The sequence below is a fragment of the Tripterygium wilfordii genome, chromosome 6 (assembly GCF_013401445.1).
Source record: "Tripterygium wilfordii isolate XIE 37 chromosome 6, ASM1340144v1, whole genome shotgun sequence".
Lineage (NCBI taxonomy): Eukaryota > Viridiplantae > Streptophyta > Magnoliopsida > Celastrales > Celastraceae > Tripterygium > Tripterygium wilfordii.
This window is the reverse complement of record NC_052237.1, coordinates 8,660,021-8,673,652: the sequence shown is the minus strand read 5'-3', so window position 1 is coordinate 8,673,652 and position 13,632 is coordinate 8,660,021. Positions and strand designations below refer to the sequence as shown.

Here is a 13,632-nt window from a genome sequence, read left to right as displayed (position 1 = left end):
GAACTTTGCACCGCTGAATTCGGAGGTTCCGGCACAAACTGTTGGTTCCAACTATCTCCTTGTAAAATCTCATCCCCAACCGATGGTCCAACAGCTTCCATTACCATTTGCTCGCATTGATTGAAATCAGTTCGATCACTGACTTGTCAGTAATAATTTACAGCATCGCTTGAACATTTTCGACTGCAATAGGGGGATTATAAGACATTTGTTCACCGTGACTTGTCTAGCAGTGATATCCAAGCTGAAAACCTTTTTTGTATAAGTGCATCCTTATTTCATCCAACCTCCGGTATCTTATGCATTTGCACCTAACACATAGACACCTTATTGCTCTTGTATTTTGAAATTCTGAATTATTTGCACTATCATAAGCAATGAACTCCTCAACCCCCGTCAAGAACTCTTCAGTAATTCCCACGCAATTGGGTCCAACTCTCTTATACATCCATGTACGAGATTCAGGTACATCCATCACAACTAGAAAACCAAATATGAATGGAAGAAGTGGAAATTAAGAGATAATGAGGTAGACGAAACAAATAAAGGAGATGAGAGAATGAAAATTGAGAGATGGATAACATGAAAATGATGGTTAAGAAAAATTGAACTCTTTTTTTTTAGTAAATTAGTGATGGAAGTGGAATTCCGTTGCTATTTTCAATGATATAAACTTGTCATGAGTTGACATAAAACCTGACGGACATATTGGTAAACGAGATTTAGTAACAGAAATGTTATTCCGTCGTTAATGTCTAGTAAAAAAAAGTTAGTGATGGAAACACTATTCCGTCGCTAAATTAGTGACGGAATGTTATTTCATCGCTAATTTAGTGATGGAAAAGTTTTTCGTCATTACACATCCGTACCTGAACCAGACTCCTAATTGACATAGTCTGGCAGACTAGTCTAGTAAATGAAATTTAGTGAAGGAAATGTTATTTCGTCACTAAATATCCGTACCTGAACCAGACTCCTAGTTGTCAGTTGACATGAAGCCTGGCAGACCTATTATTGACAAACGAGATTTAGTGACGGAAAAACTATCTCGTCGCTCCTTTAGTGACGGAAGAGCTTTTCTGTCACTAAAAATCCATACTTGAACCACGCTACTATCACATAAATTACAATTTAGTGACGGAAAACAATTCCGTCGCTACTTTAGTGACAGAAAGATACTACCGTCACTAAATTAGCGATGGAATTTCGGGGCCGTTGCTAAATCGTATCATCTCTGACAAAAAATTTGAAGATGTACGAATGTTTAGTGACGAAATTATGTCCGTCACTAATCTGTTGCAAAATTTGACGGGATTTGTGCTTAATTTTGTCACGAAATTAGTGACGGAATATATTCGCCACGGCAATTTCCATCACTAATGTCGTCGCAGACCTGGTCAGCTTCTTGGTTGACTTTTGCGACAGAACTTTGACTAAAATCCTGCGCTAATAGTAGATTTAGCGACGGGAATTTTTTCGTTGTTAAATTTCGTCACAAATCGACCCTTTCTAGTAGTAATTAGAATTATGAGGTAAATGTGCAATAATGCAGCGCCAAAATTTAAGAGAGAATAAGTAGGATGCAACACTTGTAACTCCATCTCTATAGCATAATCATAAGAACAAAACGTTGCAGGTAAACCATGGCAACAATAATCACAACTTACCCACAAAGAAAGTAGCGTAATATTAACAACCATCACCAATTTGTTTGTAATGGACATTCTTGCTTAGACTAAGGGTTTTCCTCGACTTTCAAAGAATAAGTAGCTAGACTGAGGCCACTGATGGAAGACCTAGTTTTACAGATTTTCCTTTTGAGAGGTATTGGACGTAGTTTTTGTTCTTCTTTTGGAGATTTAGTATTGCCCTTCGACGAGCAATTCAAACATTGTGTTAGCTGCTATCACTTACTATTTTCTTTTTTACAGATTTTGCTTTCGAGAGGTATTAGGCGTAGTTTTAATTTGTTCTTCTTTTGGAAATTTATTATAAATGATCGCATCCGCATTCCAATTCAAATCTCTATCTATATGACTGATGAGTCAGTTGGTCCCAAGCTGGGACAGAGCTTAAAATTTCTTAAGGTTTTGCTTTGGCTTACTGCTTTCTCCTATCCACTCCTTTTGCCACGTCTTCCAGACCTCTGTCCCCCCCTCTCTTCTCTCCTTGTCATGGTTTCTCAGATACAATGTGATCAGGGTATCAATAGGAAACCAAGGATTAATGTTGTTGTTCATTATGCATTCACCTATAGAACTTCTTCTCATTCACATTTGGCACCATGTGTAATGATTATCCGAAGCATCACAAATATTTTGGCCTTCCTTTGTCAATGTTCTTGGTTTGTCTTAAGATTGACTATTGGCACACGTACTGTCATCGTGGTTTGTCTAAGATTTCTTATTTTGAAAGTTTAATTGGAGCCAGGTAAATTTGCCGTTGTTAGCATATTTACATGTTTTGCAATTTAGGATATTTACAAGTTTTTGTTGTCATGATTCAAAATGGTTCATTAGTATAGCACTTTAATTCTTCCCACTAGTTTTTGCCTACTAAAATTATGGAGGCCTTTTCTTTTTTGCTTCTGAAATAATCTATTGTGCTTTCTAAACGTGAATGATAAAATGCTGTCTACTTGTAGGTCCAAAGACCTGCCCGTAGAACCCATTATCAATAGAGATCTTTTTATCATCAGAACTATCGCTTCTTTCTTAGATGACTGACAACTGAGGTGCAACGCTTAGTTGATATTTGATGAATTTGGAGAGAAACTTTTCGAGGAGCTTGATTATACGTTGGCGATAGTGAGACTTCCAGACCTGAAACTGGACGAACTACAACTTATCCTGGAAAATGGTTGGCAATCTATCATTCAATCCATTTCTTTCTGAAGCTGTAAGAAACCTTTCACCTCTACTAGCCCTATCTTGAAATTGCCGCTAGCTGTTGCCGTGGAGTCGAGTCAGATATGAGGAGGTTGCCATTTTTGATGATATGCACAGCTTGGCTAAATCGTTGTCCGATTAAAGCGCCAGAAGGCAATCGTAAGTTTGTTGAGATTCTTGATTTCTTTCTGCTTAGTGTATTTTTTATCGACAAAGTAGGAATTTGTTTTCCCTGCTTTCATGAGATTCTAAGCTGTCCTCAACAAATGAGGTTTCGTGTTTCTAAAGATTTCCACTATGTTTCTGCTTTTCTTATATGTTTATATCTCCTTTTCTTATCGACCCAATTCACGGTTGATGTAGAGAATGATCCCTCCATGGTGCAGATGGGATCGATGTTAGTGGGTCTTGTTCTTGGTGTTGAGTTGTCGAATAAATAGAAAATTACTGTGATCTAGAAGAATAGTTGTTGAGTGACTTTTATGATGCATTGCCAATATCAGCACTTCCTAACAGGGGTACCTTCTCACAAATGTAAGGGTACAAAGAGCTAAAACAAATAGTAGATTAAAACTATTATTTCTCATGAAGTATGGACTGATATTTACCTTTTCAAGCATATTGTTGAAAAGATGTGCAATTAGTTAGGTCATGTTTGGTATCATTTTCAAAATTTATGAAAATAAAAATAAAAAATAAAAAAAAGGAAAACGAAAAATAGAAAACATAAAATTTGACAATTTAGTTGGTTGCATACCTAAAACAGAAATGAAAACATAAATTTGATTCAAGATGAGATCGTCATGCGAGATGTCCTGAAGTTGTGCTCTTGATTCACATAAATAGTCAGTGTTCATGATTCAAATATGAGTAGGGGTCACCAAATGGCCCGTAAAGTGAGGCCCAACCCGAGCTCGCAGGCAAAACTGTCCCAAGCCTGAAAAGACATCGGGTATGGGTGGCTAGAAAATACTAATGGGTGGGCCAAAAGAGACAAAAGCCCAACTCGAACCCAAGGCTGAAACAATAACTAGGGCCCAAAGCCCAACAATGACCCAATACTGAAGATCGGCCCGGGATCGACCCTAAACCTAAGCCCAGCTTGGGCCGACCCCGGGACTGAAACTTGGCCCAAGTTGAATCGGGACCAATGCTCGCCAGAGATTTACCCAGTATTGAAACCCAGTTCGGGACTGACTCAGGAAAGAAACCCGGCCCAGGACTGACTTGGGATCCAATCCCAGCCGGGAACTCACTCGGGACTGATGCCAAGCCGGGGACTCACCCTGGCACGAAGCCCGGCCTACGCCAACCTGGGATCGAAACTCGGCTAGGGATTGAGCCCTAAAACGAGAAAAATGAGAGAAAAGGGCACACATATCTTGTGAGAGAAAAAGGGGATCATCGTGTGTGTTGTGTTTAAAAACTTTTGAAAACATTTTTTTGTATGTTTCTAAAAATTTAGAAAAACCCGTTGTAAGTTTTCATAAAAACCAAAACCAAAAATACAAACAAAATTTTTTTTTTATTTTTGTTTTCTATTTTTTGAAAACCACAACAAAAAAACTAAAAACAAGAGTAATACCAAACAACACCTTAAGTTTATTTCTTTAGTTATTAATTAACAGGAAAAGCTTTGTAGTTGCTTTGTACAAAGATGGTGCATCTCTGAAAGGGAGGTTGTAGAATACTTAAATCATGTTGGATTAGGGCACATCCCAAGGCTAACTCGCGTGGAAGGTTTGTTTTCATGAGTCCTTTTATCTGACAGATAGTCATGGGCCATCGTCAATGGTATTTGGATCTAGAAAATGCGTCACTTGTGTGAGATAATAAAGACTTTACTTATATAACACTCGATTGGGTGTTATGCCAATCCGATGTGGGATATAATCTTGACACTGAGGATTTGATTCCTTTCTACTTTGTGACAGGCACCTTCTACTTTACCTACTCTGAGGCAACATAATACTTGCAAAGGAAGTCTTCTACCTCCCTCGCTGAAGCCCCAAGCTGTTTCCAATATTCAAGTTGACGAAGTCAACTTCTCCTGAGATTTCAGTTTCCCAAGGATCAGGAACTAGTGTCAGTGGATCAAGGTCAAAAGCACATACAATGGTGGATACTGTTGTTCAGGTATTGAGTCTCTCTCTGCACACATCCTTATTTGTTGGATTTCTTTTGAAAGTGATACATTAATCAGTTTCAAGTTTTTTCTCAGATAATAGATCATTCAACAGTGACAAGCTTGCGTCCATGCAACACCTGCCTAAATACAGAGAGATACAAATGTGCATACTGTCGACCAATAATGCTTCAACGGTCAAGTCAGCAAGTGAAAATAGAGGGTCGAGCTCTGCACGACAAGATGTGGATCTTGTTGTCAGCTCGAGATGAGGTCGAGTTCAACTCAACAGGATGTTGAGGTCGACTAGACAGGGGCCGTTTGACTAAACCAAAGGGTTGGGTAGAGAAAGGGGTTAGTCGGAAGACGATGGAGTCATTAGTTTAGGGCGGAAGGCTTTTCTAGATATGCATATCGTGATGCAATATGGATTCAAGTTGAATTATTATACCAATGGCCCTTAGGATCTAGGGCGGATTTAGAAATTTGATCGAGAGGGACTTCGTTAGTGCTGTAGTTTGGAATTAATAAAGGAGCAGTTAAAAATTTACAGGGGTGATGCCCCCGAAATTTTTTTTGGGCTATTTCCTGAAAAGTGATTTGGAATACACAAATATTTATATAGTTATTAAATTACATAAATATCTATATTGTCTTTAAATTGTAAATCACAAATAAAAAATATATTCAAGATAACAAAAACAGTCATTTAAGTTGTGTTAACCGATTTTTCATTGAGTATGAATCATCTAACATTATGTATGAGTGTGTTGTATGCATATGTATCAATCAATAATTATAATTTTTATATACATTATATACATGTATTTATAAAAAAAATGTGTAATTTCTATTTACTATAAATACTATACATATATAATTTTTTTTTCCCAAAAATTCGGGGTGGGCTTGAGCCTAGCCTGAGTATACACTAGATCCACCCCTGCTTAAGCCCACTAGCTGATAACAACTTCATGGATGGGTTGAGAACCTAGTGCAATGAGTGAATACCATTTTTGGCCACTACAAATATATAATTATGTAATTCTGATGCATTATATTTCATCTAATAGTATTTCGAGCCAAGACATATTCAAAGTAGATGCATAGTGAAACAAATTAAAAAAGATAAACCGTGTAGGATAACATTTCATGCCGATCTATAGTTATCATATTAAAAAAAAAAAAAAAGCCATATCATTTTCTATTTTTTTCTTGGAAAAAATAAATGATTTAAATTTGTAAAATAGTACTTAATTGATCTATATATGTACAAAAAAACCACATCGGTAAAAACTCCTCAAAAAGATATCTCATTATGCTTGGGAATAATTCGTTAAGACATGCCACATCATTGCATATTGATACATACAATGCACAATATATTTAAGTTCACATTTTATTTTAAGTAAACAACAAAGAGAGACAATTAAAGTACGTGCTCACACATATTATCTGCTATGAAACTTTGTTGAAAATAGTTTTTATTATTACACATTAAACATCAACTTCACGAAGGATTGTTGTTGTTGCCTGGACCTCCATAGAAGAAGCCATCATGGCCAGAACCACCAATGTTAGATTCAAACTGGAAAGTGTAGTACCGGGGGCTAGTCGTGTGTACGCTAAGTCTTTGTCTTGAGACTGGAATCCAAGTATTTCCAGTACCTGAAGTTTTAACTTGTAGGTCTCTGAAATAACTAGCTCTTCTATATCCCTCGTGTGCAAAGTGACCAGAACCCATTTCTGTTGATGTGAATCTGCCTTCATTTTTCGTGTTAAACACCTCACCACCCCATTCCACATGGGTGCCTCTTGTTCTTAAGTGAGTAAACAAGTTTTCCGGCCAATGACCCACCACTATATCATTATACATCAACTTCCATCGTCCTGCCCGGGAATCCTAATTTAAAGAAGAAACTATAAATAAGCCGTTTAATTTTGGATTTGGGGCTCTACCATTTCTATAATTCATATCTAATGGTGGAAAAAAAAATGTGGTATAATATGGCACACCTCTAAAATTACTAGATTAAAATGTTAGACACTTTCTATTCTAAATAAATTGCGGAGCCCCAAATCTTCTTTAATAGTTTGTTGGAGAGAGGGAGAGAGAGAGACTTGTCCAACTTTTAAATACTAATTACCTTCCATATTCCGAGAAACATATCTCTTTGCTCACCATTATATACAGACGTTGGATAAAATTCACTTCCCGGTTCTACACTACCTTCCAACACAAATCCAGAATACTCGACATTGTAGCATGTCAATCCATTCCTCGAGTCATTCTACATATAAGATAAGATATCAAAATTGCATGAAGTTAGTTTTCTTTTTGATAAGTGAAATTGCATGAAGTTAGTAAATTGATAATAAATAAATAAATTTGAGCTTACAGTCCAGAAAATAAAAAATCTTGTTTTATCATCTTCTACAGTATCACCCTCTTCAGTATAAAACCATGGGAAGACCTAACTCAGAGAAAAAAGTGTTAGAAATTATCAATTATATAGTCATTTAAATTATATAGTAATGAACATTTAAAGACTAACATGCCATCCAGCTTCAATAAGGTCGAAATTGTCGTTTGTTCCTGATTTGATTCGAATAAAACCGCTACTATACTCTTTGCTTCTAGCCCCCATCTCAACTGATGGCTTCCAGTAGTTTATAGTTGCTGCTACCCCGTAAACCCCTTGTGGTTCGTGATAAATAGCGGTTGCGAACTTTTAACCATATATGTAAAATAAATATCAAATAAAAATCATGCTCATAAAATGCATAAAAAAAAGTATAATCTAGTAAATATATTTTAACTTTAATTTTTTAAATATAAAAATACCTCATGCTCTCCAGTAACTCGAAGTTGACGATAGAAAGAGTGTTGTTTCCTTTTGAAATTAGATGTAGAATTTGCTCGCATAGTATTAACATATGTGCTATGTCGTATGGGAGCAGTATGATCCTTGGGATACGGGGTCTCATTTTTCGACCAAATTTGAGATGTTTTGTTACTTCTACTCTTCAACTGATACTTCTTTGTTCTTAGAGATTGTTTAGGCTCTCCCTATAATTAGAAAAATAAATATTGTTAATCAATATCTAGGCATGTACTTACAAAAAATTCATTGTTAACAAGACATAAACATATTAGGGTCTGTTTCTTATACTTGTTTTCTATGTAATTTCTGTTTTCATTTTTCAAGAAATAGAAAACGACTCCAGAAACACGTTTGATTGTCTATTTTAGAAAAATAAAAATAAAGAACAAAAATCACTTGAAAATAGAAAATGAAAAAAAAATAAATTTTCTTAAAAAAAATAGAATAAATGAGAAATAGAAAAAGCATAAAATAGAAAATAAATGAAACGGGTTGTATTGGTTTTTTTTTTTATACCTGAATTTTGTGGCCTCTCAAAAGAGAGTTACAAAAAGCTTCTCCTTCTCTTTTATCAACACAATCGATGAGATCTCCATTTGAAACCTGAACATAAAGATCAAAGTTTAATAAATTAAAATCATCAAATTACAAAAAAAATGACTTACAATATAACTTAAAATTCAATAAAAAATTAATCAAAGTGCCCTTAATTACCTCTCTGTTTAATACAGCCTGCTTGTCGATCTTTTTTGTTTTGACATACGCTTCTCCATAGTTTAGAGCTAAACCAAGAGTGCTAGCATGAAGGAAGAACAACAAAGAGGAAAAAACTAACAACTTCATAATTCCAGAGGCTAAGAGATTAATTTCATTAACAAGTTGAGGTGAGTGTAATTAAGATGCAACCTCTCATATATATATATATGATTCCATTGTGATAATAAAAATAATGACGGATAAACTTTGAATATTCGAGCAATTATATGTAGTTTATTACAATTCCAAGGTATTGCATTGTCTTTTTTTACCTCTGTTTTTATCTTTTGAGATTAATGCAAGTACATTGTAGAGATATTTCTTGTTGGTAGCTTTGTAAGAATAACATAATTTTTTAAAAAAATAAAAAGACATTGCTAACATGTTTTCTTGTGACCAACTTGATTACCACATGCTTTTGACTTGCCGTAAATCTTTAGATGCTTGGGTAGCCTTGTTGTTCTCAAATATCTTAAAATATATATGATTAATGGATCAAAAGGGAACATTCTCTCCAAAAGAGACGAAGACTTCTCTTGTCCGTTTGGTTAAATGTATTGCAGTAATTGTAATCAATTTACAAGTAATCCAATTATGGTAACATCATTACAAGGTAATCCTATTAAGGCCATTTACCGTAATCTATTTTATAGCATCCTACATTCGATTTATATCATCAAAAAAATCGATGAATAATTGTTGATTTTATATAGTAAATCAACAGAGCTATACCGTTTCAATATACATAAAACGACATTTAAGACTCTTTTTTTTCCCTCAGTAATTGACATAATATGTCATTTTTCTCTAAATAAAATGATTGCATGTGTTGTTTTTTGTCTTAGAAAAGGATAAGTTGTGCCGTCTATGAGGCAAAAACTACAATGAATGCTTGTGGATCGTACAGAAAATAATGACAGATAAACTTTGAATATTCGAGCAATTATATGTAGTTTATTACAATTCCTAGGTATTGCATTGTCTTTTTTTATCTCTGTTTTTATCTTTTGAGATGAATACAAGTACATTGTAGAGATATTTCTTGTTGGTTGCTTTGTAAGAATAACATAATTTTTTTTTTTTTAAAAAAAAAAAGACATTGCTAACATGTTTTTTTTACCAACCTGATGAGAACACGCTTTTCTGTCTTAATCTAAATCTTTAGATGCTTGGATGGCCATACTGTTGTCAAGCATCTTAGTAAAGCTCATCTTAGTGTGTACAGGATTAATGGATCTAGAGAGAACATTCTTTCACATAAAATTATTTGTAAGAATTATATTTTCCTTTAATAGCCTCAGTTATTGGAAATTGGGGCCTGTTTATGCATTTAGTTCATGCTCAAATTAAAGGAAAAGCTTGGCATGCAGTTGTCTGTCCTCGCATGCAGCTAGTACAAAGATATGATGGTGCATGCATCTCTGAATGGTTCTATAGTGCAAACCTCGTAGGTTTTCTGATATATTTGATTGTGTGTGATTTGTTTCAGTTGAAAAGAATCATAGATAGAAGAAGAAAGATGAGATGGAGAAGAGGAGCATGAGGGAAATGAATGAGGCCCAGTCTGAGAACTTATTATAGGTTCAACCAATCAATTTGACCTAACAAGTTATGTTCACCGTGGCCTATAGGCTTCACTATCACAATGGTCAAGATTACAAGTTGCTACTCACTCGTCTACAAGAGTTGGCCGCCTCTCTCTCTCTCTCGAGAAATCTAGGTATTTTGTACGAATGTACTGTTACACTAGTACCAAAACCATATACTGAATATGTATTGTGCTTTACAAAACACTGTTTTTGTGCAATTATTTTAGAATTTCTACGGTGTTTAAACTTAATCCAGTGTTTTATGTATTTTAATTAAAATCCATTATTTTTAAAGATGGTGGAATTATAGGTATAGGTAACAGAATGGGTCAATTTAAGATTAAAATTTATTTTTTTAAAATAATAAAATTTGAAATAAGAACATATATATATATATAGCGTGGTTCTCTTACGCGGGATCCCTTATTTCAGCAAAGTGCGGGACACACGCTTTTGACCCTTCGATTTATCAAACGGTGATATTGATGAAACCCAATTTAACCCACGTGACCCGCTTTTCTCACAGATGACCCATTTCGTCCATTTCGTACGCGATTCTATCCTCCTGTGCAAATCAGCCGTGGATTCTTGCGATTCTTTGCGATTAACCAGTCGTCGATCTTTGCGATCCCCAGCCAAGCAATATCCCCAAAATTTCTCATGTCACCATGTCGATTTTCTATGAGATTCTTTGATTCTTTGAGAAATCTGTGCTCCTAACGACGGAGGCCAACGAGTAGGGGACGGAGGCTAATTCAGACTGACAGAAGCAAGGCAGTCACAACACAGTGCTGATAGAAGCAAGGCAATCACAACACAGTGCTAATAGAAGCAAGGTAGACACAACAAAGTGCTGACAGATTCACAAAAGCAAGGCATTGTTGGTATAATTTCTTTCTGCAATTGTAAGCATGAATACATTTGTCATGGATTCTGAATTTCATACTATACCGCAAAGAGATTTGGGTTCTTCGTCATCTAATGAATTGGCATATGTGCCTCAAGTAGTGTATGAAAAAATTCCTAAAATTGGACAAGTGTTTGAGTCATTAGACGAATCCCAAAAATATTACAATGAATATGCTAGGTTGGCTGGTTTTAGTGTTAGAAATTATTCTAGTAAGAGAAACAAATGCAATGAAATTATAAGAAAAGAATTTGTTTGTTTCAAAGAAGGGATTCGGGGTGAAGAAAGATCCAAAGCCAATTGTAGTAGGAAACGTGGGTTAACACGAGAAGGTTGTAAGGCAAAGATGATTGTTGTGAAGAAAGGTGCATGTGTTTTTGTTGTTTCGCAATTTAATGAGATCCATAATCATATCCTTACAACACCAAGAAAGGTGCATATGTTAAGGTCTCATCGTTCTATGTCAAATGCCAAAAAAGCATTGACACAACAATTTGCTGATGCAAATTTGCCCATACATAAACAAATCAGTATTTTTGAGATACAATCAGGAGGTATAGAAAATATAGGGTGCATTGAGAAAGATTTTTACAATGCTCGAAGGGATGAGGTAAAGTTTTATGCTGGACATGATGTTCAGATGTTGTTTGAGTATTTTCAGGCTGAAAAGGAGAAAAATCATGAACTAACGGGACATGACAAGAGGAATTGTCCTTCACTGAACAATGTGTAAGTATTTTTTGTTTTTGTCCTTCACTGAACATTGAGCTTATATGTTTTTCTGAATTGTGTTTACATTTTACAGGGCATCTCAGTCGCAAATTGTGGATGACACTCTGCCTTAGCTTGATTGCTGAACTGTGGACTAATTGGTTGCTGTTTGTATTGTGCTTTGGCTTGTTTCTGGGAGATATGTCTTCCTGTTAGATTAGTTTATAGTGGATGGTGTTCTGTGTGATTTTTTTCATGAACTTCATCTATCTATTTTTGGAATCTGAGATTGTTACCAATTACAAATGTAAGTTTATGAACAATGAGTTTATGAGCTCAGCATATATGTGTTAGCTTGCTGAATCACTACCATGATTTTTGAATGGTTTTAAATTCCTGGTGGTTTGATAATGCTAGTTCAAGCAAGCTAAGGCATAAACCTTCTCTTCGATATCAATAAAATGAGTCTATATTAATTCTTGCACCAAGGGGGTGCTGCCCATTTGTCATACTTCTTGTTTCGATGCTACGCTTCAACTACATTTTTCATGTAGAGTGTTCTTGCGCTAAGTTGAGATTGGGTCCAGCTTCATTGAATATTGAAATGTATAGAGCACTATAGATGAAGGCAAGAAAACTAACAAGAACATAACCTAGCAAAATCAAACAGAGGGAACTCTTTTTGCTTCCATCTGTTAATTAGTTTACCAGCAAACCAATGACGTCTTAACATTATAAAACTACAAAAACAACACTCTCTGATTGCTCCGATTCAGGATGGATAATAACCCACAATAGACCCTCTGTTCATTGGTTTATCAGCTTCAGCTATTAAGTCTGCGAATGATCCAACAAGGAAAACAACAACAAAAGCCAAATCATGATTGAGGCAAAGCAATGTAAGGGCGATGGGATCGCATAAGCACAAGATCCCCTATCGTCTACACAGCTCCATCAAAACCCAGCAAGGCAAATCGTAAAGAGAAGATTTCTCAAAGAATCTCATAGAAAATCGGCATGGTGACATGAGAAATTTTGGGGATATTGCTTGGCTGGGGATCGCAAAGATCGACGACTGGTTAATCGCAAAGAATCGCAAGAATCCACGGCTGATTTGCACAGGAGGATAGAATCGCGTACGAAATGGAAGAAATGGGTCATCTGTGAGAAAAGCGGGTCACGTGGGTTAAATTGGGTTTCATCAATATCACCGTTGGATAAATCGAAGGGTCAAAAGCGTGTGTCCCACACTTTGCTGAAATAAGGGATCCCGCGTAAGAGAACCACGCTATACATATATATATATATATATATATATATTGTTGAGAAAAATATTGGAATTTACCAAATGACTCTGAACTCATTGATGTGTGAATTTTTTTTGCAGTAATATCAAAGTTTTTTGAAAACAATGGAAATAGAGAGATATAGGCTATGAAATTGATTAATTAGAGGAGAAATCTCATTGTATTTTTTTTTAATATTGAAATTTGATAGTCGAATATATATATTGTTGAGAAATTGTTGGAAGAGTGAAAAGCTGTTGAGCGGCTTGGGCCAAGCATGATCTGGATTTACAGTTTTCCTTTTCAGGCACAAACAAATAGAGACTTCAAACCACTGAAGGATTATGTCCGCTGTCTAACCAACATTGCAAATCCGAAAGTAAATGGTTGGGAATGGTACCTTAGAGTCTCAACGCAGCTGCCCAAATGGCGAAAGTATCCGAGCTTGGTTTACAGTTAAAACTAACAATTACAAACCAAGACCG

At 35.6% G+C, this 13,632-nt stretch overlaps 1 protein-coding gene across 1 annotated transcript; it reads right to left on the bottom strand.

Moving 5' to 3' along the window:
• Positions 1-6,523: 6,523 nt before the first annotated feature.
• On the bottom strand, positions 6,524-9,286 carry LOC120000687. Its single transcript, XM_038848816.1, has 9 exons — positions 9,236-9,286; positions 9,064-9,125; positions 8,613-8,694; positions 8,415-8,501; positions 7,859-8,083; positions 7,569-7,742; positions 7,413-7,487; positions 7,161-7,304; positions 6,524-6,916 (listed from the first exon to the last, which is right to left on the bottom strand). The coding sequence occupies exons 1-9, from the start codon at positions 9,284-9,286 to the stop codon at positions 6,524-6,526; spliced, it is 1,293 nt and encodes a 430-aa protein (XP_038704744.1).
• Positions 9,287-13,632: the final 4,346 nt, after the last annotated feature.

Bases quoted from the DNA above. Each gene is read 5' to 3' on its own strand.
- LOC120000687 (XM_038848816.1), bottom strand. From the start codon at position 9,286: ATGGCCTTAATAGGATTACCTTGTAATGATGTTACCATAATTGGATTA. The intron at 9,126-9,235 runs GTAAATTGATTA...ATATATTTTAAG, and splicing joins TTACCATAATTGGATTACTT to ATATTTGAGAACAACAAGGC. The intron at 7,305-7,412 runs GTAAGCTCAAAT...TCTTATATGTAG, and splicing joins GATTTTTTATTTTCTGGACT to AATGACTCGAGGAATGGATT.